Below are 25637 nucleotides of genomic sequence, written 5' to 3'. Positions count from 1 at the left end.
CTGGGTTTACATAGTCATTTGAAATACTGCACTCATCCTTAAACTTCGGAATCGATGACATTGTCTTTATTCTGTTAGTCAACCCATATTTTATAAGTTTGTGATACACATATCATTACCAGCATTAAACGATTAAGCATCTGATCATTATCAGTATTGTTAAGCATCTGATCATTATCAGTATTGTTAAGCATCTGATCATTATGATTATTATTAAGCATCTGATCATTATGATTATTTTTAAGCATCTGATCATTATCAGTATTGTTAAGCATCTGATCATTATGATTATTGTTAAGCATCTGATCATTATCAGTATTGTTAAGCATCTGATCATTATGATTATTGTTAAGCATCTGATCATTATGATTATTGTTAAGCATTTGTAACATTCCTAGTCTTCTATGTCAAACGTAGCAACGCGAGGTCATCAACATTTCTCTATGTATGACACATCCAACAAATATCTCATCAGCAAATGTTTCAAATAGTAAAAGAAGAATAAAACTAAACAACAGTATTCTTATAATTTAATGTTGAACTAGTATATTAACAGTTCCTCCTCTATGAAGCTGATAGCTGTTTCTCTGGACGTTTAAAAATTGTAACGGTTAAACTGGAGTTTTACCAGTGAAGCCAAATAGCTGGTCATTCTTTTCCCAAAGATATACTTCAACTGTCAAATTTCTACGAGCCGCATCCGAGATACCTGTCCAGCAGCCACCTAGCTTGCAAGCTAGCTAGAGGAATTGTAAAAATATTCCTTACAGAAAACAAAAATTCAAGGTTAAATTTCAGCCACTCTTCCCGGGCAGCACATCTCAAAGACACACTTCCATTTCGTCAAGAGAATAAAAAAAAAAAGATAAGAATTGGATTATTTAAAGTTTGGCTTCAGTCGGCTAAAAAAAATTGGCTCATTTAGGATATTTGGACTCAGTTGTCGCCCTTTTTATAACCTTATTTGAAGAGGCCAAATTGGATTCTTCCCTCGTCCTCGTCTTTTAAGTCCTAAGCACATTTCAACTTCAGAGCTCTTATGAAAGTTGGAGGGAAAATGCCCTTTGAATATACATTAGTAGAGTATGGGTTTATCTGGGTATAAAAAAGTCTTTAAAAAAACATCTCTTTTCCTTTTAACGAAATCCTTTTTCATCTAAAAAAATAAATACATAATTCGGGCCATATGGAAGTCTCTCCCTTTCTCTATTTTGATATAATGGACAAATAACAAACTATCAGGCTTAATTATACTTAGCAACCTGGGGACATCAACTATTGCACTTCTGTATTTCAGATCAGGCCCATTTATTCGGAGTGTTAAAGTACCTGGTGGGAAGGGTCGGCAACGAGTGAATACCCTCGTGACCCTTATCCAATAAGTTGTTTGTTTTCTTTAAGGAATATGGTGTAAACATATGAAAGAGCACAGTTCTAGTCAAGACTTAGCGAGGGTGCACTGTGGCCAGGATAAATACCGCCGCCATTACTTTCCCTAAATTAGCACAAATTCCTATTTAGCACAGATTCCTATTTAGCACAGATTCCTATTTAGCACAGATTTCTATTTAGAGCTAGTTGAACTCAGACCTCAAATAACAAATATAAATCAAGGCGCATGCGTGGGACTTGAACCCAGATCCGCATTAATCTTTGCAGTTGAGCTCGTCACCCTTTGACTGACTGCTCCGCCTTATATTTAGCGAGGAGTAACATTGAAAACAATTTTCTAGATGGCAACTCTCGATTTGAAAAAAAAAATAAAAGATATGGTACATAACTGCTAGTGCAGGGGCGTATCATTTCACTTTAAACGCGCATGTTTGTAAAGATATAGCATCTATAGGCCGCCTTATGATTTCCTATATTTAAAAGAGAGAACAGTAGCATCGACTGTGTTCACAAGCTATAAACCTTTTTAACTTCTGCTAGACCTAACTAGATATCGATCTACCAAAAGACCAGTCGAAAACGGAATCGTCGGCAAAGAGCGGAAACAGGAATCGCTTAAGCGAAGTCTATCTTCCGTGTCTGACCAATGGAAGAAGAGGTCAAGGACGGTCGAAATGTGTCTGTTCTAGTTTGTTTTAATTGGACACCTCGAGCACTGTCTCTTTTAACTCCAGTCGTTTTTTGTCGTCATCAGTTGTGGAGATAAATGTCAGCGACAATGATGGGCGGGCTGAACAATTGAAAGGGTGTGGAAGAGTGTGGGTGGGGGCGCTTACAAATTTAGTGTTGAGGGCGGCCTAGGACAACAACAGGAAATACTAAAAAAAAAAAAAAGAATCAATCTCGTTTCCGTCAAGTCTTCTGTGGGTGTCAACAATGGCGTTCGATAGATCATACCCTTCCCATGAGTCAGTGGGTCTCAATGTCTGAACCGGATGTTGCTAACGGCAAGCTTAGAAGCAACGAAAGTTCACAACACCAATACTCAAAAGAGAAAGGTATGTTTCTCTAACAACACCAATACTCAAAAGAGAAAGGTATGTTTCTCTATCAGCTGTCCGATGTTCTCATATGTTTCAATGGCCAAAGGTTAACGAGGGTGCATACTGGCCATCACAATGACCTATCTTTCCACGATCTAATTACAGCTAAAACTACAAGATTTCTGAAATCTAGCCAACCATTGAATCTAAAAAAATTGAATACCCGGTCTTTAATGGTATTTAAAAATCTAATCCTTATGTTTTGGAAACAGGGCGCTTTTATTGAAACTTTAAACCTAAATTTTGTTAAGCTTGAGAGAGATACAATTACGCCGAAAATTACATTGTATCTTTTTTTGCAATACCTCTATTCAAGTCAGAACTTCATGGGACCTGGAACCAGCCAGGACACAGGACGCTGATCTCAGAAACAACTTTAACAATTTTTCCTAGAAATTTAACAGTTGATATATATCGCTGAAAAAAGAATTACTAGCTCGTTGGCCAAATGGGGAAAACTCTAGTTTTAACCATTATAATTTTTCAAAGTAAAAAAAATAAATATATATAAATTTGGCTTGACTAGACTTAGGTCTAGATCCAACATTTTGCGCATCGTCTTCTAAGTCTAGATTTAAAGGCCCCGATCTATATCATTGAAATTTTTGAAGGAAAACAAAACACAGTCGTTTATTAAATTTAAAGTTGCTTTAACTCTTTCTCTCCGTAATTATTTGTCCACATTCTGACAGAATTCTTCATTTTGCTCATTACTATTTCATTTCCACGTTATGATTAACCTTGAATAACTTTTTCGTTTATCAGAAAATATTTTATTTGGTATCGAATTAAAGGGGAATGCAGGCTCTTTTTATATAACTCAAAGTAAAGTTTATACATTTTAACATTAATTTAATTTAATGAGGTCAAATCAACGATGTTATCATCAATTAGGAGAAAAGGAGTTGAGTGTATTCATACTTGACAGCTTTGCTGACGGTGTCAATATCACGAGCTTGAAATCTCAATGTGGTGTAAAAAGAAATTACAAACAATTATTTTTTTTTAAATATATCGTGTTTTTTGTTTGTCTGTTTGTTTGTAAAATGTTTTACATGTTTCGGATTTTCCTTCAGAGTTGAAGATAGTTTACTTCCTAGTCCAAACCTCCCGCAGGACGACGGGGGATGACAGCGGGCAGGGTTTGAACCCGGGACCATCGATAAATCCGAACGACAGTCCAGCGTGCAAACCGCACGTCCAGGCAGCCATTTTTATTTTACGTTGCATACTAAAGGTATAGTCTTTTGAAAAAGTGTATTTTTAAATGTTTTTCTTGTTAGTTTTTTCACTTTAAATTGTTATTTGTCTCGTCTACAAAAAAATCGTTAGTCTTATAGTCACATATAGTGGAGAGATTAAAAAGTTGACAGTATTTATGTACTCCTGCAGTGAGCACTTCAAGCGAGCTCCCCCCGGTGGGGTGGGGGTGGGGGACAAGTTCATTGTAATATATATTAATTATTGTGAAACTTCATTGTACAGAACAAATTTTAATAGATAGCTGGTGAGGAAGTAGATTGGACTGTTTCAAAGGGTCCCGAGTTCGATCCTCAGTCTTGTCATCCCGGGGCTTCGTGTAAGAGGCTTAATTAATGATGTACTAGTCTTCTTTCCAGTCTAAAATTTCACACACAGAATACAGATTTCACTAACACTAAAGGCATTCATTCATCATGAATAACGCTGTTATCACAGACCTATATATATACAAACTATAAAACTGGAAAACGGAAACGAATGCTTCTCCTATCGGTATGTATATAACTCTTTTCAAGCTGTCTGGGAAGTCGCCCTGAATCTTGGACAATCGCTATTTTGTGTCTTTGAAAAGTAGTAATCTTTAGTTTTCAAAGCTTAGAAATAATGCGATCCCCTTTTGCGGGATTTTAAATAGAATAGGCTATTAATCACAGAACTATATATTTACGCTGATCGTTTAAAGCCATTTCCTTTTAGTTTCCATGGAGATGACAACATATGTCGCCGTTTTTGACAATCCTAGATCTAGATCTAGATTCAAAATATTTCAAGGCAGTCGTTTTTAATCATTTTTATACTGTTCATTTAAAGAAAAATAGATCATTATCAATGCCTTCCCATCCATAAAATTGAACGGCATTATAATTTAAACCTAGATCTATATCGTGTATATTATATGCTACATAGGTTAGGTTTGAAAAAAACAACAACTTTACTTCTTATAACTACTTTACAAAATACCTTGTTATATCAATAGACTTATATATATTGCATCTAGACTGGACATGGAGATCTTTTAAAACTACAAAAAATGTCGTGAATTTTTTTTTGTAAGTTGAAACGAGGCTTTATTTTAAATACAAACCCATGTAACATATAATTTAGATTTAAGATCTCGATCTAGTAATTGAACGTCAAAAAATAAGAGTACTCTCGTCTCATAATTATTATTTTGCAATTTTTAGATACATAATCTAGAAAGATCTAGGTAATCAATCTATTTAAATGTACATAAGATGATTAAAATAACAGACATGAATTATTTCGATCTAGGATTTTTTAAACATGATCTCATTTGAAACTAACAGGAAATGGATTTGCTTCATATACTAGCGTAAATATATAGTTCTGTGATTAATAGCCCATTCTAAAGAAAATCCGAGAAATGATTTTGCATTATTTCTAAACTTTGAAAACTAAAGATCATTACTTTTCTAAGGCAGAAAAGATTGATTGGGGCGACTTCCCTTAGAGCTTGAAAAAAAAAAAAGAGCTACGTACATAAAAATGTATATATATATAGGCCTGTGAATTTATCAATCGCGGATAAGAATTTGTTTCCGGTTTCCAGTCTAGATTTAATATATAAGTCTATGGTTTTAGCTCTTTGAATTTTTTTCACAATTTTGTGTAGTGGAGATCTCCATGTCCAGTCTAGGTAAAAATATATAGGTCTGTGGTTGTTCTCTTATATCTAAAAGTAACAAATTACTAACCACCTAATTTACATAATGTTATTTCATAACCCTTTTTTTTGTGCGAACGTTTTTTATGAAACGCGCGCGCGTGTGTAGGTAAGTCAGAGCAATGTGTGAACTTGTTGCGCAATGTTACTTTTGTTTCACAACTCCAATTTCTCCAAAAGTGGCGGAACTTTTTTTTTTTTCAAAGGGAGATAAACGCGAACGTGTTCACATCGATCGTCTGGTATACTAAGTTACATGTAATTGCACGAGTAGGAAATCAGAAAGAGGCTAGCCACGTTCTCGATCCCTGGGTCTCGGATTGTATCTTTTTTTTGTATATCCCACAAAGCGAAATCTCGCCGCTCTGTGATCTCTACTTAACAAGACGTTATATTGTTTGGAGAAATGTCAAAGGTCAGGGAAATCTCTCAGATGTTTATATATAAAAAAATCCAGTAAAAGTTTCCGTTTTTTTTTATATAGAAGAATAGGAGAAAAAAACAACAACAAGGAATAAAAGGTGCGAGTGAGAAGAGGTCAAAGTTTATCTTGACAGGAAATGATTAACAGAAATGAATATTAAGCCCCGCCCTTAAGGCCACCCAGAATTTTGTATGGCCTTAGAAACAATGCCGTCTTCCGGACTTCCGGATTAAACAAGTGCACGCGTCTGAAAAATTGATTAAAAAAAACATTTATTTGTCAAAGAAGTCTGTTACTACAATATAATAGGAAGTAGTTTCCCTTTTCAGACCTTGCGTTCTATGGTGTAACTGAATGGAGCTCGTGTCTATGGCCGACTGTGAATAAGGGTGTCATGTGGCCAACACAATGATTAACTGCCTTTACTTTCACAAATTTCAGGTCTCTATTAGCGTTGGATAACTCAAGCATCTTCCTTAAAATCTCTCAAGTTAAAAAAAATCCCAGTCTTCATGGGCAATTGAACTCGAGATCCCTCGGTCGGAAAGTCAAGTGTTTGTCTACTCAGCCATTTTGTAACATACAGTTCTCAAACTCTGACTTCTCCGTAGAAAGGAAAATGCGATAACTAATTATAACACTTAACATTTTGTTAGTTTCCATGTTTAAAACTGCTTCACTGCAGTCCCAAACTTTCTAGTAATATTTCGATATTTCACCTTCATTGTAATTTAATTTTAGTTGTGGTGGCTGAGTAGTTAAGCGCTTGGCTTCCGAACCTGGGGTCCTGTTTTCGAATCTCGCTGAAGACTTGAGATTTTGAATTTCGGGATTTTTAGGGCGCCCCTGAGTCTACCCAACTCTAATGGGTACCTAACTTGAGTTGGGGGAAAGTAAAGGCGGTTGGTCGTTGTGCTGGCCACATGACACCTTACTCGTTAACTGTTAGCCAAAGAAACAGTTGACCTTAACATCATCTGCCCTATAGACCGCATGGCCCTCAAAGGGGAACTTTTCTTACTATTTGAATCGCATTGTGTATCTCATTGCAAAGTAGTAACAAATCGGATCATATCTACTGTAAGGCTGGTTGGGGCGCTGTTAAGCTGGTTGGGGCGCTGTAACGCTGGGGGAGTTTTAGCTTCTCCACCAGACTAACCTTATTTGCTGCCCAGTGTCTTAGCTGTCATACGGCCGAAATGGGCCACACGTATTTGCTTCAAAGTAAACTGATCAGAACCGGCCCTAGGGGTAGCTAGTCAAGGCGACCTGGTCGAGCGGTATGCGCTTCGTGCTGTCGTCACAATGGTCCCGAGTTCGAACCGTGCCAGCTTCCATCCCTTGCCGTCCTGCGGGAAATCAGCTAGGAATTTGCCATCATTGAACTCTATGGGGGCCCCTGCATTTAGCGTAGTACTTAATATTTAATGTAAAAAGCACCTTTTTCGGGGCCCGTTGGGATGTTCAAATTCTCCCCCACCTCTCCCCACCCTAGCTACGCCACTGGGACTAGGACTAGTGCGTAATAATCTTGATGGTTGAGGAAGCGTACGAGACTTATACAACCAAGAGACCCGTGCTCCAAGCTAGTGTAGATTAACAGCTGCCCCTAATTCTGCTACGTCCTGTACCTATATATCTGCCCTTTCTAGTCTTCTTGATCCCTAATTATGTCCTCCTTTTTGTACGTCAGACCATTGTGTGTTTTACAAGTACAAATCGAATCGCCATTCCCACTAGCCATTAACATTCCCAGACTGTGCAGAGGTTACACTTTAAAAAACAAAAGTCTAATGACATTGATAAGTGTAGGGAAGCTCTTCCTCAATAATTATCCTCGATTGGATTAAACAGGCCCCAAGACAAGCTCAGATAATCTATACTGTTAAAAATAATAGGCCTAGATGAGGGGAGGGAAAAAATGGAGTTACTTCCTCTTGTTCGTTGTGGTTTTTATTATTATTATTATAATTACAGCGTTTTTTGTTTTCGTCATTTATGATCATGTGGTGAAACGTAAATTAATGACGTCATCAAAAGATGCGCTGTGCCCATAATGAGGCTGTTTTATTATCGTCATTTATCTTTTTGTAGTTGTGTTATTGTTTGTTTGTTTTTCATACCGTTATTTCCACAATGAGGCATATAATAAGGGCTTTGAGAATATGAGTTAAAACTTGCTCTGTAGTACTAGTGGACTAACCAATTTCGGTATCTTAATACGCCCTCTCTCTCTCTAACCACAATTATTTTTTCAAGCGAACTAGTTTATATTGAGTTAAATGTTTTAAAGGTTTAATAGTTTTAAGAAAGAAAATTATAACTATATTTACACTATGAATAGTAGCTAATTTATTTACTATTGTCCGGTGCTTGGTGTTAATTTTGTGTTACATCAAATATGCAAATTTTAACAACTAGATTAATTACCAGAAAAATATCGTAGCCACGGAAAAACTAGAGGCCAGACCGATTACAGTACAAACATTCCCAAAGACTTCTAAAATAAAAATCAGGTCATGACCCTGATAATCGTTCGGCATAAAACTGACCAGAACAATCTCACCTAAATAGTTTTTAGTAAAGTTATCAGTGTTTAAATCATCTTATAAACATCTCTGTACGTCTAAATATACGCGAGGTTTACAAGAAACCCAAAGGGTGGGTAACTCGACTTTCAAAAAAAAAAAACAATTCAGCGTTCTGATGGTTTTAATGACGTCTGTCATCTCATTTTTAAATATTGATAAGATTTGTGGGGATTTTTTTTGTAAACATTTCTAAGAGCTACTTACTGATGATTAATTATTTGAAATAGATTCTATCAAATTAATCTAAATCGGCAATATATATCCGTGGGCGGTTTTAAAGATTTATTTTAATAAGAAAAAAAACATTAGAAAAATACTTTAAAAAAAAAATTTCAAAGCTTGTACAAAGTGTAACTGTAACAATTAGTTTGGATCAGTCATGTAATTAAATGTGTATTAGATCTAGACCAACAGCAATAAATCTGTGCGATTAATAATACTTTTACCGTTTTTTGTTTTGCGCTATTTCCTGCTTTTGGCTTTCTCACTACGTTATGGTCCGATCACTTAATCTGGACAACTTTTGGAAAAAATCAGGGAGGAAAGAAGAAAGAAAGAGATATCTGGGTGGATTTGTCCATTATTAGTTTTTAAAGGTATTTGGAAAAAAAAAATGAATGACCTGAATTTGAACTCTTGGCTGAAGCTTCAGTGAGGTTCTTAATACTTACATATTGTTTGTTTCAATTTAGAGCGATAACCTAGAAAGGGGAGTAATTCAGCTTATACCACCTCTTCAGTCAAGTACAATTTCTTCCCCTTGTTCGAGATATTAATAAAATATTTGATTACAAATAAATAATTAATAATTAACTAATCGGGTTTTTTTTCCCATTGATTCTTGTGTTTTGAGGTAAAAGAAATAATTTTACAAAATTTCAACTTGATCCGAGATTGTATGTCGTAGAAATAACGTGTACATTTTTTTACACCCGATTGACAGACTGACAGACAGACAGACAGAGTGAGTTGATCTTAGCTTTGTAAAAAAAAAACCTATTATCTCATTGATGTTTTGAATTTTTGAAGTAACCATTGATTCAAGTCTAATCAAACGAGCGCGTGTTAAACATTTTGAGAACTAACACATTTTTGCCACAGAGAACGAACTATGGCCGCGTTTCTTAAACTCAATGAAGGAGAGGGCACAATTAATCATTAAAACAATGTGCATTATGTCTCAATTTTTTTTTCCGAAAGAAATAATAAGACTTTTTATTTAATTATTTATTTATTAATTTTTGTCGGAAAGTCCGGATGCAAACATGTTTAGAGAGCAACAAGTTGAGATCCACTGATAAAGGAAATGATTTTTTTTTTCTTTTCTATTTTTTTTTTTCTTACTTCCATCCAGTTTACCTTGCATTAACATAATTGTATCAAGTAGAATGGTGGACAGGCCACCACAGTCCGGAATTAGTTCTTGGACCCTGGCTGGAGCCCGACCGCATCTGTAGAAGTGTGTTTACTCAGCGACTATATCGGGTCGAGGTCGGGCGGCATCGATCTTTTCTAAACTCCCCCCCCCCCCGCACTTAACGTACTTGTTTCATTTCAGTATTTGATTATTAATTATTGGAATCGATTCTCTCTTTACATTGGAATGTATTTATTATTGAATTAACTAGTTGACGTTTGTGCGCGTCACGTGACGTCTGGTGTTTTCCACTTTGTTATGTTCATTATAGAAATTATCAAGAAATCTATTATCAAATTTTTATAATCAGATAAAGACAAGTCTCTCGTTTGATTGGTAGCAACGAAATCTTGGAATTTCCTTAATTCAGTTGCCTGAAACTTGCGCCGAAGAAATAGCGTAAAAAAATTTCTTTTATTTATTTTTCTTTTGGCTTTTTTTATTGGCTGCCCAGCTATAAAAAATCTGGTAATGTTTTTGTTCTACTAAGTTGTGACGTAGTTTGTCAGGCATAAAGCAGACATAGAATTTGGCCGTCAGTGTGTCAATAAATTTATTATTTTAACGTCTGCGCATGTCTTGGGCGTAAATGCTTTAATAAGAAACTTAAATCTCTCTGTATGTGTGGTGTCACAACGGCGTTGAATGGTTAATACACTTCTCAGAGGTTAGATCCCGACGACCCAAAGTCTAAGATATGCCGGAGGATCACAGAATTACTTTTTAAAAAATAAAATACTTTTAGTTTTTTAGTTAGAAATAACGAAAAGATTAAACACACGCTATTAACACACAATGTAACTTACTTTCAATAATAGACTTAACACGAAGCTTGAAATTTGTTGACTGACCTGCTGATTGTCTTCCCTCGTATTTATATCCTCTCTAACATTAGCTTCTTCAACAACCAAGAAAGAACCTATATTTAACTTAATTAGACTTTTTTTTTGGTAATATTGGGGAAAAGATGCATTTTCTCTAAATTTGAACACACTAAATTTTATTTCTTTCAATAAGTTGCTGTTTTTTTATTTTTTTTTTTTAGCGGCCCCGAAAGTGGAAAAGACGCTATTAGTTTTGTGTGGTTTGTCCATCCGTCCGTCCCGTTTAGATCTCGTAAACTAGAGAAGAAAAATCCGACATCATAATATTTTATTTAAACCTGCCTTTTTTACCTGCCTGATTTTGAGTTTGTGTTTCCACACAAACTGTCTTTTTAACCTTGTTTTTTTTTGTTTTTTTTTTTACTTTAAAACTACATTGACTTTGACAATTAGTATTATGTTACATGTGGTCATTTCCCATAGCGTAGTTAGAACTATTGCTAATGCCTTAATAAAATAAAAGCTTTCATTGATCAGTCACCGATATCTAAAATAAATACTGCATACATTTTCATGCACATTTTACCCAAAATTACTAAATTATTTTGTTCGTTCTAAATATGACCTATTTATATGAGCTCATTTAGATGTGTTGCCTGCTCTAGCGTAGTTTGGAGACGCAGACGTGGAGAATAACCACCGCGAATTCCCGTATCATTTCCTGGCAGTAATGATCATCGCCGTCCTACTCAGCCTCGATGTGAATACAAAAACATCTAACGGTGTGAAATTATCACACCGCTGCTCTAGTGATTAACATGGTGATCGGGTTACAGCAGAAGTGTTGCTCGCTCATCTTCTTGCCATTTACCTCTGCACCAATTTTACTCACGGCAGACGACATTACCGCAGTGATCAGTAATCCACGTCAGCAGTTTACAATGACTTAAAAAAAAAAAACCACATCCATTGTCTTATGACAATAAATAAAAAAAAAACAAGAGAAAAAGCCGCGACTGTAGGAGCGTTAAAAATACAAATTTACCAAAAAAAAAAAGAGGGGAGGGGGGGTCATCGTTGAATGGTTTGGGTGGTACATGGTGGGAGAAGAAACGGGGGGTTGGGGTGTATGAAAGTGGGGCGATATCGATTCTTCTCGTCATACTTTCCGCCCATCGATACGTCGAGGAATGACGCGGGGAAATATCTAGTTAGGACAGACTCGATCCAGAATTGATAGGTGAGCCTGATGATATTTCCCAAGACCCACTGCAGGGTTTGGGGGGGGGGAAGTTGGCTGTAAGAGAAGATGTTGAAGGTGGGGAGGCGGGGGTTGTTTGGTGCTACAAATGTATCACCGCTCCAGGGATACGAACCTGACGCTGCTGGGTAATTGTCGGGACTTAATTGTTTGAGAGTATCGACCCAATGCAACTTCTAGAGACTACTGTAAGGATTTTTTTTTGGGGGGCGGGGGGGGGGAGTTAGGACAAGTTCTTACTTCATTTCTCCCACCTCCTCCATTGAACACCCCTCCCCCTAACTCTCGCTACCCCGCCAGAAATGTGTTTTGTTGGCGTGCATTATTTTTAATAACGTAAAAATCTGTGCCCTCGTAGAGCATTAATAACCAAACAAATCGGTATCGCCCGGCGATTTATTCCACGACAATCGTGGAGTCATAAGCGTTATTTCTGGAAAGTACTTTTTTCAATTTGTCGCCGTGGGAAAATATTTCTTTCGGTTGTTTGTACTGTTTCTAGCGTCTGCGTTTCGGCGACAATGTATCCCAATACTATGGCGACAATTAAGCCAAGACCTATGGCGGGCTACTTTCAAAATGGAGTATCAAAACTTGGAGGCAGACGACAGTGCGAGCTCATCGCTATATAGCATCGGCGATAAAAGGAAACAAGGCATTTCCGGTTCATTATTGTCAAGCTATCCGAAACGAAGTCGTTAGGGGAAAACAGAATCGGCCGCTTTGATATTTGCGCGGGAAGAGAAAAATATGTTTGTGTGTTTCCTGTCGGGAAGGATAAAGCTGTAAGTACTTTATGGATATATTTTTGTTTTATCGAAATTAATCGCAGAAGATTTGCTTGAAGGGAAGAGTCCCTGAGTACCTTAATGGCGTCATCAAAAGTGCAGTAGGTTTGTCAGCTTGGGAGATTTGAACTGGGTTCTTCTGTTTAGCATTATACTGCTTTCTAAATTACGACCCGCAGGTACCTATCAGATCTTTGTGGACTCAAAGGCGCCCTAACGATTCCGAAATTAAATTTCCCAGTTTTCACCAGGATTTGAACCCGGGGCGCCTAGGTTCGGAACCGACACGCTTTAGATCCCCCCCCCCTCTTTCTACTTGAACGTTCTCGACTCGAAACAACGTTTGTTTTATTGTTTGTATAATGTTTGTTTTATTGTTTGTTTCATGTTTTATATATTTCGGATGATCCTTCAGGGTTGAAGACAATCTACATCCTAGTCCAAGCCTCCCGCAGGACGACGTGGGATGGCTTACAAATTATTTTAAAAAAAGGTTATAATTGATTTAAGGGAAGACATCTACAAACTGCTTCTGTATATGGATTGCCTTGGGTGGTAATGCAAGTCACTATTATCTTTGCGGGTGAAATGCTCTGGTTCCGTCTTTGCCAATAAGACTACAGGAACATCGTTGTAAAATGGGTGTTAAGGTTTATGTTTTTGTTATAAAAAAGTTATCGTGTGTTCGCTTGTTGTAGGGGTGCGAGTGTAGGTGATTTTGTCCGCCTATCGTTTTTGTTTAGCTCTAATTGTATGCTTAAGGCACACTCAGTACGCTATGGCCCATTTACTATTGTGAACCAGTCGGGGGATGGGGAAGGGGAGAGAAAAAAAAGGGGGGGGGGTAATTGTGTAGCCTTTTTAAATTACAAAAATTAAAAAAAAAACAACGTAGCTGAGTCTGAATTCGAATTTGAGGTCCTCAAAGCTTGTAGGATGGGCCCTGACCTATACAAGTACTAATAATATGCACATTTTATGGTTCTCTTTTGTTAGTTTCAAATTTTTAGCCACCGAACTAATTCTTTACACAGGGATTATCTCCCCTTAGCTAGTACTGTCTATATAACAAAATTAATGAACTATAACTAATTGATAAAATAATTGGTCAATTTTTCGATTGATTCACATGTTGTCATCGACAATGAGTCATTGAACACAGTTTCAACTGGATCCAAGAATGGGAAGTGGAAGAAATAACATGCACAAAATGTGTACCAGACAAAGTGAGTTGATATAAGCTTTGTAAAAACCTCTTCCTACACATGACGTGCCACATTTAGATAATAGAGAATCATGGTTTTATGTTCATGCAAGATTTCAGAATGTGTCGTCTGTAGCTGGCTGTCGAGACACTATTTTCTGCTGTTTAAAGACATATATGTTACTACTAAAGGTTTCGATTCTTATTTTGACTCTTATCGTCTGGTGAACTGTTAACCCCGCCCACTTAAAATCTCAACGTGAGTCATATTAATCATCAGTGAGCAATTGTTCTCAGAATTAGCTCATTCCTAGACGCGTTCCGCTAATTAAGCCTCCATCCCGCGCGCGTTTGTCTTCCAGAAGCAATTGGCTTCCACTTTGACGTGCTGGTGAAATTTGAAGTGATTGGTGTAAGATTGGGCTATTTGTTTACACCGCCTTGTTGAAAGAAACAGTATACAATCATAGTGAATAAATAAAGTAAATATACATTCGCAAAGCATTAGGTCTAAATCTCCTCCACCTCTTTTTTTGTCTCAAACCTCCAAAGTAAAGGAAGTGTCCAAAGAAACATTTATTTTGAGTTTACATAACTTTCAGATTTCAATTTACTTTGTTTTATATAAATATAATATAAATATATATATATAGGTCAGTATACCCAACCTTTTTTCAGTGAAGGTAGAACGGAATCCCTAATTAGGTAGAAATCATAAAATAATTTCAGCGTGCACTATTAAGACACAATATAATTTAATCTTAATAATAAATTTCCATCAACAAACTAACAACTTAACATAAAGCATGAAACTTATTGACTGACTTAGCTAATTGTCTTCCCTTGCTTCTCTAAAATTCGCTTTTCCAATAAGAAGGAAGAAACATAATCTTTAACTTATTTGGAACTCTCTTCGCTATTTGTAGTCCTGTTAGAAGCACACAGTTGTTTCTCGAAACATAAACACGTTGGTTACAGTTAATACGTGACTTATACGAGAAAAAAACAGTACAAAAGAACTAGATCTAACACCACCTCCTCCCCTGCACCGAAACTCAAGAGAAAGGAAATAAATAAAAGTTAAGAAAAGGACAACAGCTGGGTAGAGCCTTGGGGTAAGAACGAGGCTAGAGCGAGAGAACTAAAAAACGAGGCTTGAGAGAGAGTGATCTAAATGAACAAAAGCCTTTAAAACCCACGTCTGACCACTGCCTTTGATTTTTTTTTATCCCCAAATCCTACGATGAAGCCTAGGCTTTGAGGAGGCGTGACACCAATTTTCTAGAACACTAGAGATACTATGGACCAAAAAAAACGGTGAGAGGAGGGGGGGGGGAAGGTTTAATTTTGTTTTAAAATAAAGTGCTGTTTCCAAAGAACTAGGTCCAGCTACAGGACAATAGCTTTCTAGCATACTACCCCTTAGCCGACAAATATATGACCGCGGCTTCGACTGCCCCGAGGGATCTTCAGATTTTCTTTTGAAACGTATTAAGTTTGACTCTCTTCCAATAAGTTGAGAGTGAAAAAAGAAAAGTGGTCAGTTTGTCCCGTTGGTGTTTTAATTAGTTTAGCGGTAGCTACTTTATTGTCTCTTTCATCCCTGAACATGGACCAAATACAACACGTCCATAGAAGAAAACATGCTGGAACAAAATAAAGTCACTAAGGACGCTTGTGCCTCGAGGCCTTCGTCAAATCAAAGATGACAGACAGTTTTCATTATTATTGAACGTATTTAGCTTAGCGACGCACTATAGTGGACTGGCTTTGAACGTGGCATGTAGTGACGTCAAGGTTGGGTATTGGGGAATCGTTTATATCTTAGAATCAAAACGGGGACCTCAAAGCAGTGACTAATGATGCTGACTACTGGGAAGAGAAAGCCTGAGTCCGAACTATATTGAGAGAGATGGTGACCAAGAAAGTTATGGACAGCGAAAAAACATGGGCCTCAGCTCATGAAGAAAAGGGTGCCTAATTCTGATTTTATTATACTAGCTTTCATTTTTCTAAGGTAAAAAGGCGAATTTATATTTAAAATAAAACAACAACCTGCCTTAGAGAATAATAGAAATCGCTAAAATTGTGACAAAATTTGTGCAGATAGATCCTCGTTAAGAAAGTTTTTTTTCTCCTCTGGAGTAAGTTTTTTAACTGATAGGACACGATTAGGACTTTGACGCGAAAAGTTATTAGTTCCATCAAAAGAGTATGCTGCCACGTTCCATATGCTAGGACAAATTTGTACAAATGCTCCTTCTTCCCAAGCGCTATTAGAGCATGGAATGGGTTGCCTGAGCTAGCCAGGAAAACCAATGACTTGGCAGAATTTAGGTCATTGGTTAATATGTATACATATATACAAAACACAGCACGGAGGTGCCTAACAAGCATCACAGAAATGGGGCTCTACCTCCTCCTGCGTCTATCTCTTTGGCTCTACCTCCTCCTGCGTCTATCTCCTTGGCTCTACCTCCTCCTGCGTTTATCTCTTTGGCTCTACATCCTCCTGCGTCTATCTCCTTGGCTCTACCTCCTCCTGCGTCTATCTCTTTGGCTCTACCTCCTCCTGCGTCTATCTCTTTGGCTCTACCTCCTCCTGCGTCTATCTCTTTGGCTCTACCTCCTCCTGCGTCTATCTCCTTGGCTCTACCTCCTCCTGCGTCTATCTCTTTGGCTCTACCTCCTCCTGCGTCTATCTCCTTGGCTCTACCTCCTCCTGCGTCTATCTCCTTGGCTCTACCTCCTCCTGCGTCTATCTCTTTGGCTCTACCTCCTCCTGCGTCTATCTCTTTGGCTCTACCTCCTCCTGCGTCTATCTCTTTGGCTCTACCTCCTCCTGCGTCTATCTCCTTGGCTCTACCTCCTCCTGCGCCTATCTCTTTGGCTCTACCTCCTCCTGCGTCTATCTCTTTGGCTCTACCTCCTCCTGCGTCTATCTCTTTGGCTCTACCTCCTCCTGCGTCTATCTCCTTGGCTCTACCTCCTCCTGCGTCTATCTCCTTGGCTCTACCTCCTCCTGCGTCTATCTCCTTGGCTCTACCTCCTCCTGCGCCTATCTCTTTGGCTCTACCTCCTCCTGCGTCTATCTCAATGGCTCTACCTTCTCCTGCGTCTATCTCTTTGGCTCTACCTCCTCCTGCGTCTATCTCCTTGGCTCTACCTCCTCCTGCGCCTATCTCCTTGGCTCTACCTCCTCCTGCGTCTATCTCTTTGGCTCTACCTCCTCCTGCGTCTATCTCTTTGGCTCTACCTCCTCCTGCGTCTATCTCTTTGTCTCTACCTCCTCCTGCGTCTATCTCCTTGGCTCTACCTCCTCCTGCGTCTATCTCCTTGGCTCTACCTCCTCCTGCGTCTATCTCTTTGGCTCTACCTCCTCCTGCGTCTTTCTCTTTGGCTCTACCTCCTCCTGCGTCTATCTCTTTGGCTCTACCTCCTCCTGCGTCTATCTCTTTGGCTCTACCTCCTCCTGCGTCTATCTCTTTGGCTCTACCTCCTCCTGCGTCTATCTCTTTGGCTCTACCTCCTCCTGCGTCTATCTTTTTGTCTCTACCTCCTCCTGCGTCTATCTCTTTGGCTCTACCTCCTCCTGCGTCTATCTCTTTGGCTCTACCTCCTCCTGCGTCTATCTCTTTGGCTCTACCTCCTCCTGCGTCTATCTCTTTGGCTCTACCTCCTCCTGCGTCTATCTCTTTGGCTCTACCTCCTCCTGCGTCTATCTCCTTGGCTCTACCTCCTCCTGCGTCTATCTCTTTGGCTCTACCTCCTCCTGCGTCTATCTCCTTGGCTCTACCTCCTCCTGCGTCTATCTCCTTGGCTCTACCTCCTCCTGCGTCTATCTCTTTGGCTCTACCTCCTCCTGCGTCTATCTCTTTGGCTCTACCTCCTCCTGCGTCTATCTCCTTGGCTCTACCTCCTCCTGCGCCTATCTCTTTGGCTCTACCTCCTCCTGCGTCTATCTCCTTGGCTCTACCTCCTCCTGCGTCTATCTCTTTGGCTCTACCTCCTCCTGCGTCTATCTCCTTGGCTCTACCTCCTCCTGCGTCTATCTCCTTGGCTCTACCTCCTCCTGCGTCTATCTCTTTGGCTCTACCTCCTCCTGCGTCTATCTCTTTGGCTCTACCTCCTCCTGCGTCTATCTCTTTGGCTCTACCTCCTCCTGCGTCTATCTCCTTGGCTCTACCTCCTCCTGCGCCTATCTCCTTGGCTCTACCTCCTCCTGCGTCTATCTCTTTGGCTCTACCTCCTCCTGCGTCTATCTCTTTGGCTCTACCTCCTCCTGCGTCTATCTCCTTGGCTCTACCTCCTCCTGCGTCTATCTCCTTGGCTCTACCTCCTCCTGCGTCTATCTCCTTGGCTCTACCTCCTCCTGCGTCTATCTCTTTGGCTCTACCTCCTCCTGCGTCTATCTCTTTGGCTCTACCTCCTCCTGCGTCTATCTCTTTGGCTCTACCTCCTCCTGCGTCTATCTCTTTGGCTCTACCTCCTCCTGCGTCTATCTCTTTGGCTCTACCTCCTCCTGCGTCTATCTCCTTGGCTCTACCTCCTCCTGCGTCTATCTCCTTGGCTCTACCTCCTCCTGCGTCTATCTCCTTGGCTCTACCTCCTCCTGCGTCTATCTCCTTGGCTCTACCTCCTCCTGCGTCTATCTCTTTGGCTCTACCTCCTCCTGCGTCTTTCTCTTTGGCTCTACCTCCTCCTGCGTCTATCTCTTTGGCTCTACCTCCTCCTGCGTCTATCTCTTTGGCTCTACCTCCTCCTGCGTCTACCTCCTGGCTCTCTACATTTTGATGGTCTCCCTCCGTGCAGCCAAGTTTATGAAAACTATGACATCTATGACATCTATGGTTTGGCGCCATGAGTTTTAAAAATGGATACTATATATAATCTTGCTCATTGTGGACATGGGATTGAATGATAAATGCCCCCTGCATCTGATGGTATTCCGTAAAGATTTTAATTTTTACAGCAGCATTGAGTCACTCGAAAAGGATTACAGAATGCTGTTTTGCTTGCCTGCTTATCTCAATTCACTGAATATATATATATAGTTCGTCCATTCTGGTTCTATTTCACTCAATATACACATATGTTCGCTATGGCAACTACTAATTCTATTTTCTTCTGCAAGTTATTGTATGCAAATTTTTTTGTACCAGAATCAAGATGATTAGCTTTTATATAGATTCTTACACAAATTTGTTTCCTTAATGTTGCAATAGGTATTTCTACATTTATAAATCATTATTCAAATTAGATTTCTCACCATGTGATGAACTAAACAGATTAATCATTAGTTAACTTCCAACTGAACTTTTCGACGATGAATACTAGTAAATGAATTTCATGAAATGAGCAATCTAAAATAATCTATATGTTCATGAACACGATTCAAGTTTTAGATAGATAACAGATTGATAACAGATGTACAGTCTGAACGCCTTGCATTTTCGGGGATCCGCTAATATGCTTATTGTTAGGGCCGGCCCTGGTTATTGTAATTAAAATAGAAACTACATTTTAAAGAAAGCAGAAGTAGTTCTGTCATCAGCCAAGTTGATGAACATAAAGATTCATCATTCATGGTCATGTATAATGTTCATATACCTCCATTCTTTAACACTATACTAAAAGTAAAGTTCCCCTTGCGATCTCATTCACATATAATGACAAGGTCACCTGCTTCTATGGCCAACGGTTAACGAGCAGGGTGTCACGTGGCCAGCACAACGACCAGCCGCATTTACTTTCCCCAACTAAAGTCAGGTACCCATTAGAATTAGGTGAACTCTGGGGCGCCCTAAAAATCCCGAAATTCCAAATCCCAGTCTTCACCGAGACTTGAACCCAGAACCCCAGGTTCGGAAGCCAAACCCTCAACCACTCAGCCACTGCGCCCTCAAACACTATATCAAGGTATTAATTAATACACCAAAATAACCGCTACCTTTTAACTTTACAAGAGCCAAAAAATAAAAGAATTTACTTTTTTTTAATAAAGTTTTTATCAACTCACTCTTTCTGTCTGTCTGGTAAAAAGTTTAAACATGTTTTTTTTCTCCCACTTCCCATTCTCGGATCAAGTTGAAACTTTGCACAATCGTACCCGACAAGACATGAATCAATAACAAAAAATAATCAATTAATTCTTGGTGATTAATTATTATGTTTGATATCGGGGATAAGGGGAATTAATGATACTTAATGAGAGAAGTAGATATGTCATGATGTATATATGGATTTAATCCCCCTTATTACGTTCTGTCTGGTTTATTCTCCCACTTCCTATTCTCGGATCAAACTGAAATTTTGTGTAATTGTTTGTAGTCGATGACACTACACGAATCAATAAAAAAATAACCAATTAGTTAATCAATTAGTCCTAATTTATTAATTTATATAGCAGAAAGGGAACTAAGCCCTGAGATTTTTCTCTTCCAATAGTGTTATCATTATGAGATATTTTTTTTTACAATAGTGTTATCATTATGAGATTCTTTTTTACAATAGTGTTGTCATTATGAGATTTTTTTTATACAATTGTGTTATCATTATGAGATATTTTTTTACAATAGTGTTGTCATTATGAGATATTTTTTTTTTTTACAATAGTGCTGTCAGTAGGGCCATAGGGCCGCGCTATTTCCCGTGTTTTGATTAACGCTTAGGGAGATAACCTTAAGTGTTTAACGTCTGTAGTATTACTATTGATGAGATATTCTATTTTGATCTTCATTTCGACGCTTTCTAAATTCAATTTTTTAATTCTAATTTCAAATCGATGTTCCTTTCATTTTACCACACGTGGCGTGTCGTCTGCCCATGTGCAGGGCGTTTCTCTGATTGGTCCATTTCAATTTCTATCTAAAGCGTGACTTTTTTTTTTCAAGCGTGAAAAATCAACATGAAAATATGTAATTATAGAATTGATTTATAAAATACTCATAAGTATTTATAATAACCAGTGGCCGTGGGGAGTGTGTGTGTGTGTGTGTGTTGGGAGGGGGGAATCCGTGAAATGGGCCAAGGCAAGTTACTCGTCGAACACAGTAGGGCTGTGGGAGGGATTGTGTCTGTGAGGCGACGTAATGTACCCGTGGGCGCGGGTTCAAGAATATGATGTTGCTTCCCCCAAGCCCCCTTAGAATCTCGAAGCTTGAGTGTGAAAAAGAAAATATCGAGTCATCTTGTATATACAAGCATGGAGGATTGCAGCTGCCGTAACTTCATCGTGGTGCCTTGTATGCAAACGTCTAGCAGTGGATCCTAGATGACGGTTAGAGTAACCCTGGTTGCGCTTTTGTTTTTTTTAATCTACTCAGGGGTGAGGTTGGAACAGAGACCTGACAACCCTGTCCAACAAGTCCGCCTCGCCGTTCCACACGAGGATCGTCCAACAATGGGCAAGCTGGTAGGGCAATCCTCGCGCGGCTTTGTGACGGTTGCAGTACAGAAACCTGAAGAAAGTTAGTTAGCGCTGTTTTCGGTCGCCTATAGTAATCAAACCTAGTTAAGAATGCTTCTATTTTTTTTAAAAAAGTATTACTTTAAGTATTGTCTCTAGCTAATTATAATTCTGCCATCTTCAAAGCCATCTTGTATGTATCAACTCAAGATAACTGTGCCAATGGAGCAGATTATATGATAATGCCAAAGATCCCATTCTAGTGGTTTGTGTAAAAGAACATATGAAAGGTTTCTCGTACGATTGTAATTATTATCAAGCTAATGATATTTATGTATCTTGGTATTTGTTTAAATGACAGCCTTTGCGATGAGCTCTGTCATCCTATACACTAAACCAACACACAGATACACACACACACACTCAGATGGTCTCACACACTTGCATTTACCCTCACAAGGTTTATATACATATTCTCTCCCAATCACACACTTAGCCACACACACACACGCACATGTTTCTGCCCTGAAATAATCACCTCGGGCAAGATTCAATTATTTGTGACATTATGTTCCTAGTGTGTGTGTGTGTGTTTGTGTCGAAGTTCCCTATCTTCTCGTAGATTTCGCCACGAGAGTTTAGTACATCGCCCATATACCTATCTGTCACTTACGCTCCTGCAATTTAATACACATGACTCCAGGATATCCTCCCCCTTCTTTGTCTCTCTCTCTCTCTCTCTCTCTCACACACACACACACACACACACATATATATATATATATATATATATATACACACACACACAAACAAAAGTATGCTGACTGGTAGAAAAATACCATGCACAGACACTATTGTACCGAAGAATACCAAATTGAAAGTACGATTACCTCCACTTATCGTCAATCATCAATTCCTTGGAAAACAACAGCTATGTAGACAATTGTTTTTTTTTTTTTTTTTTTCGGTATAAATAGACAATCCTATAGATTGGTTCGTAACACAGAAAGGTTCCAAAATACTTAGATTTATGCCTCGAGCCATGTGATTAGAATTCGTTTTTAGTGGCACCCTAAAGGGGAAAAAGCGGCTATTAGTTTTGTCTGTCCGTCTGTCAGATTTAGATCTCCAAAATTATAAGAGTTACATAATAGAAAAGATGTATTACTATCATAAAAAGCGCCATTGGATCTAATGTCGTTCGCATGTTCGTTGTGCTAAAAATATCAAAAATCCTGCCCTTTGACCTGCATTGCCGCCTATCAAACAGTTAACCCGTAGGACAACGTATGGGTTTGACTAACACAAATATCCCTTTTTTTTTTAAATAATTTCATAACCAATAGAAAATGCGCATGAAGCAGGGCTGTGTACTTCCTCCTACTCTATTCGCTATCTTCTTTGGCGTAATGCTGGGTCAAATGTGGCAGCGATTGTACGAAGGCATCGACATCAGGTTTCGTTCGAACGGCCTTGTGTTCAATCTTTGAAGTCTACTATCCCATACGAAAACAAAAAAAAAATGGTCATAACAGAGCTTCTCTTTGTCAATGATTGCGCCCTGCTAGCTCACAACGAACATGACCTCCAGAACGCGTTCAACGAATTCGCATACGCTGCCGCCTCTTTCTGTTTATCTATAAACCTTGTTAAAGCAGAAGTAATGTTCCAGAAGTGACCCAATAAAACCTACTCAGCCCTAAAGATAACCGTAAATGGACGTCCCCTTAACGTGGTAGATCACTTCACATATCTAGGAAGCATAGTATCGAATGACACCTCGCTTTCAAGGAAGTTGATAACCTTCTGGCCATGGCCAGTAGTGCTTTTGGACGCCTCCAGGAGTGACTTGGCAGAATAGATTGCATCGCCTGCCTACAAAAAAAGTGTTTAACAAGCAGTGGTTCTCTCAACCCTTCTATGTGAATCTGAGACATGTGTATTATACAGAAAACAACTAAGACTACTTGAACGCTTTCACCAAAGATGCTTGCGCTCCTTCATGGACATACGGTGGCAAAACAGCACTACAAACAGCGATGTCCTTGCGAACGCCGGTATGGACAGTATAGACTAGTATAGAGGGACTTCTTATGGTCCGACAGTTTCGCTGGGCAGGGCACGTACCCCTTATGGGGGGACGAACGTATGCCAAAACCAGTCTTTTTTTGATGCGCTAAAGGTGGTCAACGTAACAGAAGTGCCCCACGGAACGCTTTAAAGACCAGCTTCGGCGCTTACTTGTCATAGCAGACATAGAAGAGAGCACCTGGTTGCATGCGGTCTCAGAACGAGACAGACAGCTGGAGGTCACTCACAAAGACCGTGGGATGCACATTTGAGACCAAAAGGAAATCCGCTGCCGAGGACAGACGCAGACGGCGAAAAGAAAATCTTAATCGACTAATGGTTATGCTTGCCCTGGTTGTGGGAAAATATGTAGGTCGCAGCTGGGGCTGCGTATCGACGGGAAATATTGCATTCCTCATTAATCTTCAGACTCGATGACAAGCCTTATTATTATTATATTGATATATTAGGTCTTGGTGTTGAAAAGTAGATCTATACGTAGACATATTATATAGATAGTAGATCTAATGAGTCTGATCTAGACTAGCTATAGAATTTTTCTAGATCTAGATATAGATAAATAGTAATAATAATACAAAAAAAACGCATTCATACAGATTTAAATCTATAGATTTTATTATACTAATAAAGAGATGTAATATAGATCTATACGGTGTTAGCGAAACACAAAAAAAAAACGAACTTGGGTTTTTCTAAAATCTGATACTTGGTGTGTAATAATAAAAACAGCACCTACCTAAATAAATCGTAAATAGAGAGCAAATACATATATTTATTGTGGTATATATAGGTCTGTGGTTTTATATTATATAACTTTTGTAACTTCTTCTATAGAGAAATGACTTTGGTAATTTCTTTTACTGAAAATTTGGGCTATTCGCGTCTGACACATATATAATTTTTATGTGCAGCAACAAAGCCCATTAATTATTAACTTGAATATCCGACCAAGGACATTTTTAAGCTCTTAATTTGGAGGAAAATTGAGGAAAATTGAGATTGAAATGTTTGCGTTGAATCACTAAAATTATGAGCTCAGAATGGAACACCGACATCATTGTTATCCAGTCCTAGCAGTGTCAAAATAATGACAGGAAATTATGGCATATTTTTTTGTTTATTGCTGCCAACTCTGTAACCCACTTAACCATTGATGGTTACTAAGAAAAACATGGCATCAAACGCACCAAGGCCGAGGTGTGTTTTCAATTTGGGGATCACTGAGCAATTACAACTTTGATACGGATCTTTGTTTTCTTGTGTGATACTCATAATAGTTAGGAGCACTCTGTATAGATTCTGTTTCACCAATGACACTTCTTTGACTACGTTTGCGGTTTTTTAAAGTACATTGGAGAAGGACGCAAGATAAGCCAATATTATCTTATCTTTGTAACAAATTATTCCGTGTCACGTAACTGAAATAGAAAAAAGAGCGGGGGGGGGGGGGGCGGAGTCGTTGGGGGAGCCACTTCGTCAATGTAGTTACCTGGGGTAATAAATGATTGTTGGCGCCAACCCCTCTCCGCCATCTTAACAAAAGTCAGATCTACATCAGAGTTGTTGTTTCCGAAACAAAACAAAAGCCCAATGTTTACGAGGTTTTGAACTCTAGAGCTCTTTGTTTCGTAAGTAAAACCTTTTAAACTTGGCCACCTTTTCCTGAAGGAAGGGAAAAAACAGTGAGAAATGAGAAATGTTTTTAAGACTACAAAGAATGGTGTTTCCATTTAAACGGTGTTTCCATTTAAACGGCGTTTCCATTTAAACGGTGTTTCCATTTAAACGGTGTTTCCATTTAAACTGTGGTTCCATTTAAACGGTGGTTTCATTTAAACGAACCTCGTTCCTAAAAATGTCAGAAAATGAATATTAGTTTATAATTTTTATAATAATAATAATAATTATAATAATAATAATAATAATGACAACTGACCTCACAGATACCTTCCAGCCCCTCAACATCCCTAAGAACATTCTCGTTGCCTGTCAGATGGCGGTACTGTTGCAGACCAGCTACATCGCCACATAACAACAATAATAATAATAATAGCGGTATAAAATTCCAATTCAGTTTTGACCTCTTGTCATGGTTGATGCAGAGAGTCCAGGTCTGACACAGGTATGTAAGTGTTAGACCAGTGGTGGCATTTTCACTAGCCTGGCCTTTGTTTCTGACATTTCTTT

The 25637-nt window shown here is 38.7% G+C and overlaps 2 protein-coding genes across 6 annotated transcripts in view; one reads left to right on the top strand and one right to left on the bottom strand.

The window, feature by feature from the left end:
- LOC106052517 (nephrin) overlaps nucleotides 1–25637 on the top strand; it is a 195777-nt gene that overhangs the window by 117343 nt on the left and 52797 nt on the right. The gene's annotated exons all lie outside the window — the stretch shown is intronic.
- Nucleotides 16348–18813, bottom strand: LOC129922716 (uncharacterized). The gene has a single exon (XM_056009655.1). It carries the CDS (start codon nucleotides 18811–18813, stop codon nucleotides 16348–16350), a length of 2466 nt encoding a protein of 821 aa, XP_055865630.1.

The sequence above is a fragment of the Biomphalaria glabrata genome, chromosome 14 (assembly GCF_947242115.1).
Source record: "Biomphalaria glabrata chromosome 14, xgBioGlab47.1, whole genome shotgun sequence".
NCBI classification, from domain to species: Eukaryota; Metazoa; Mollusca; class Gastropoda; family Planorbidae; genus Biomphalaria; species Biomphalaria glabrata.
Note: the sequence above shows the minus strand (reverse complement) of the source record. Positions and strands in the feature narration are given on the sequence as shown.

What these genes read in the sequence shown, in the direction of transcription:
- LOC129922716 (XM_056009655.1), bottom strand. Translation starts at nt 18,813, where the DNA reads ATGGCGCCAAACCATAGATGTCATAGATGTCATAGTTTTCATAAACTT.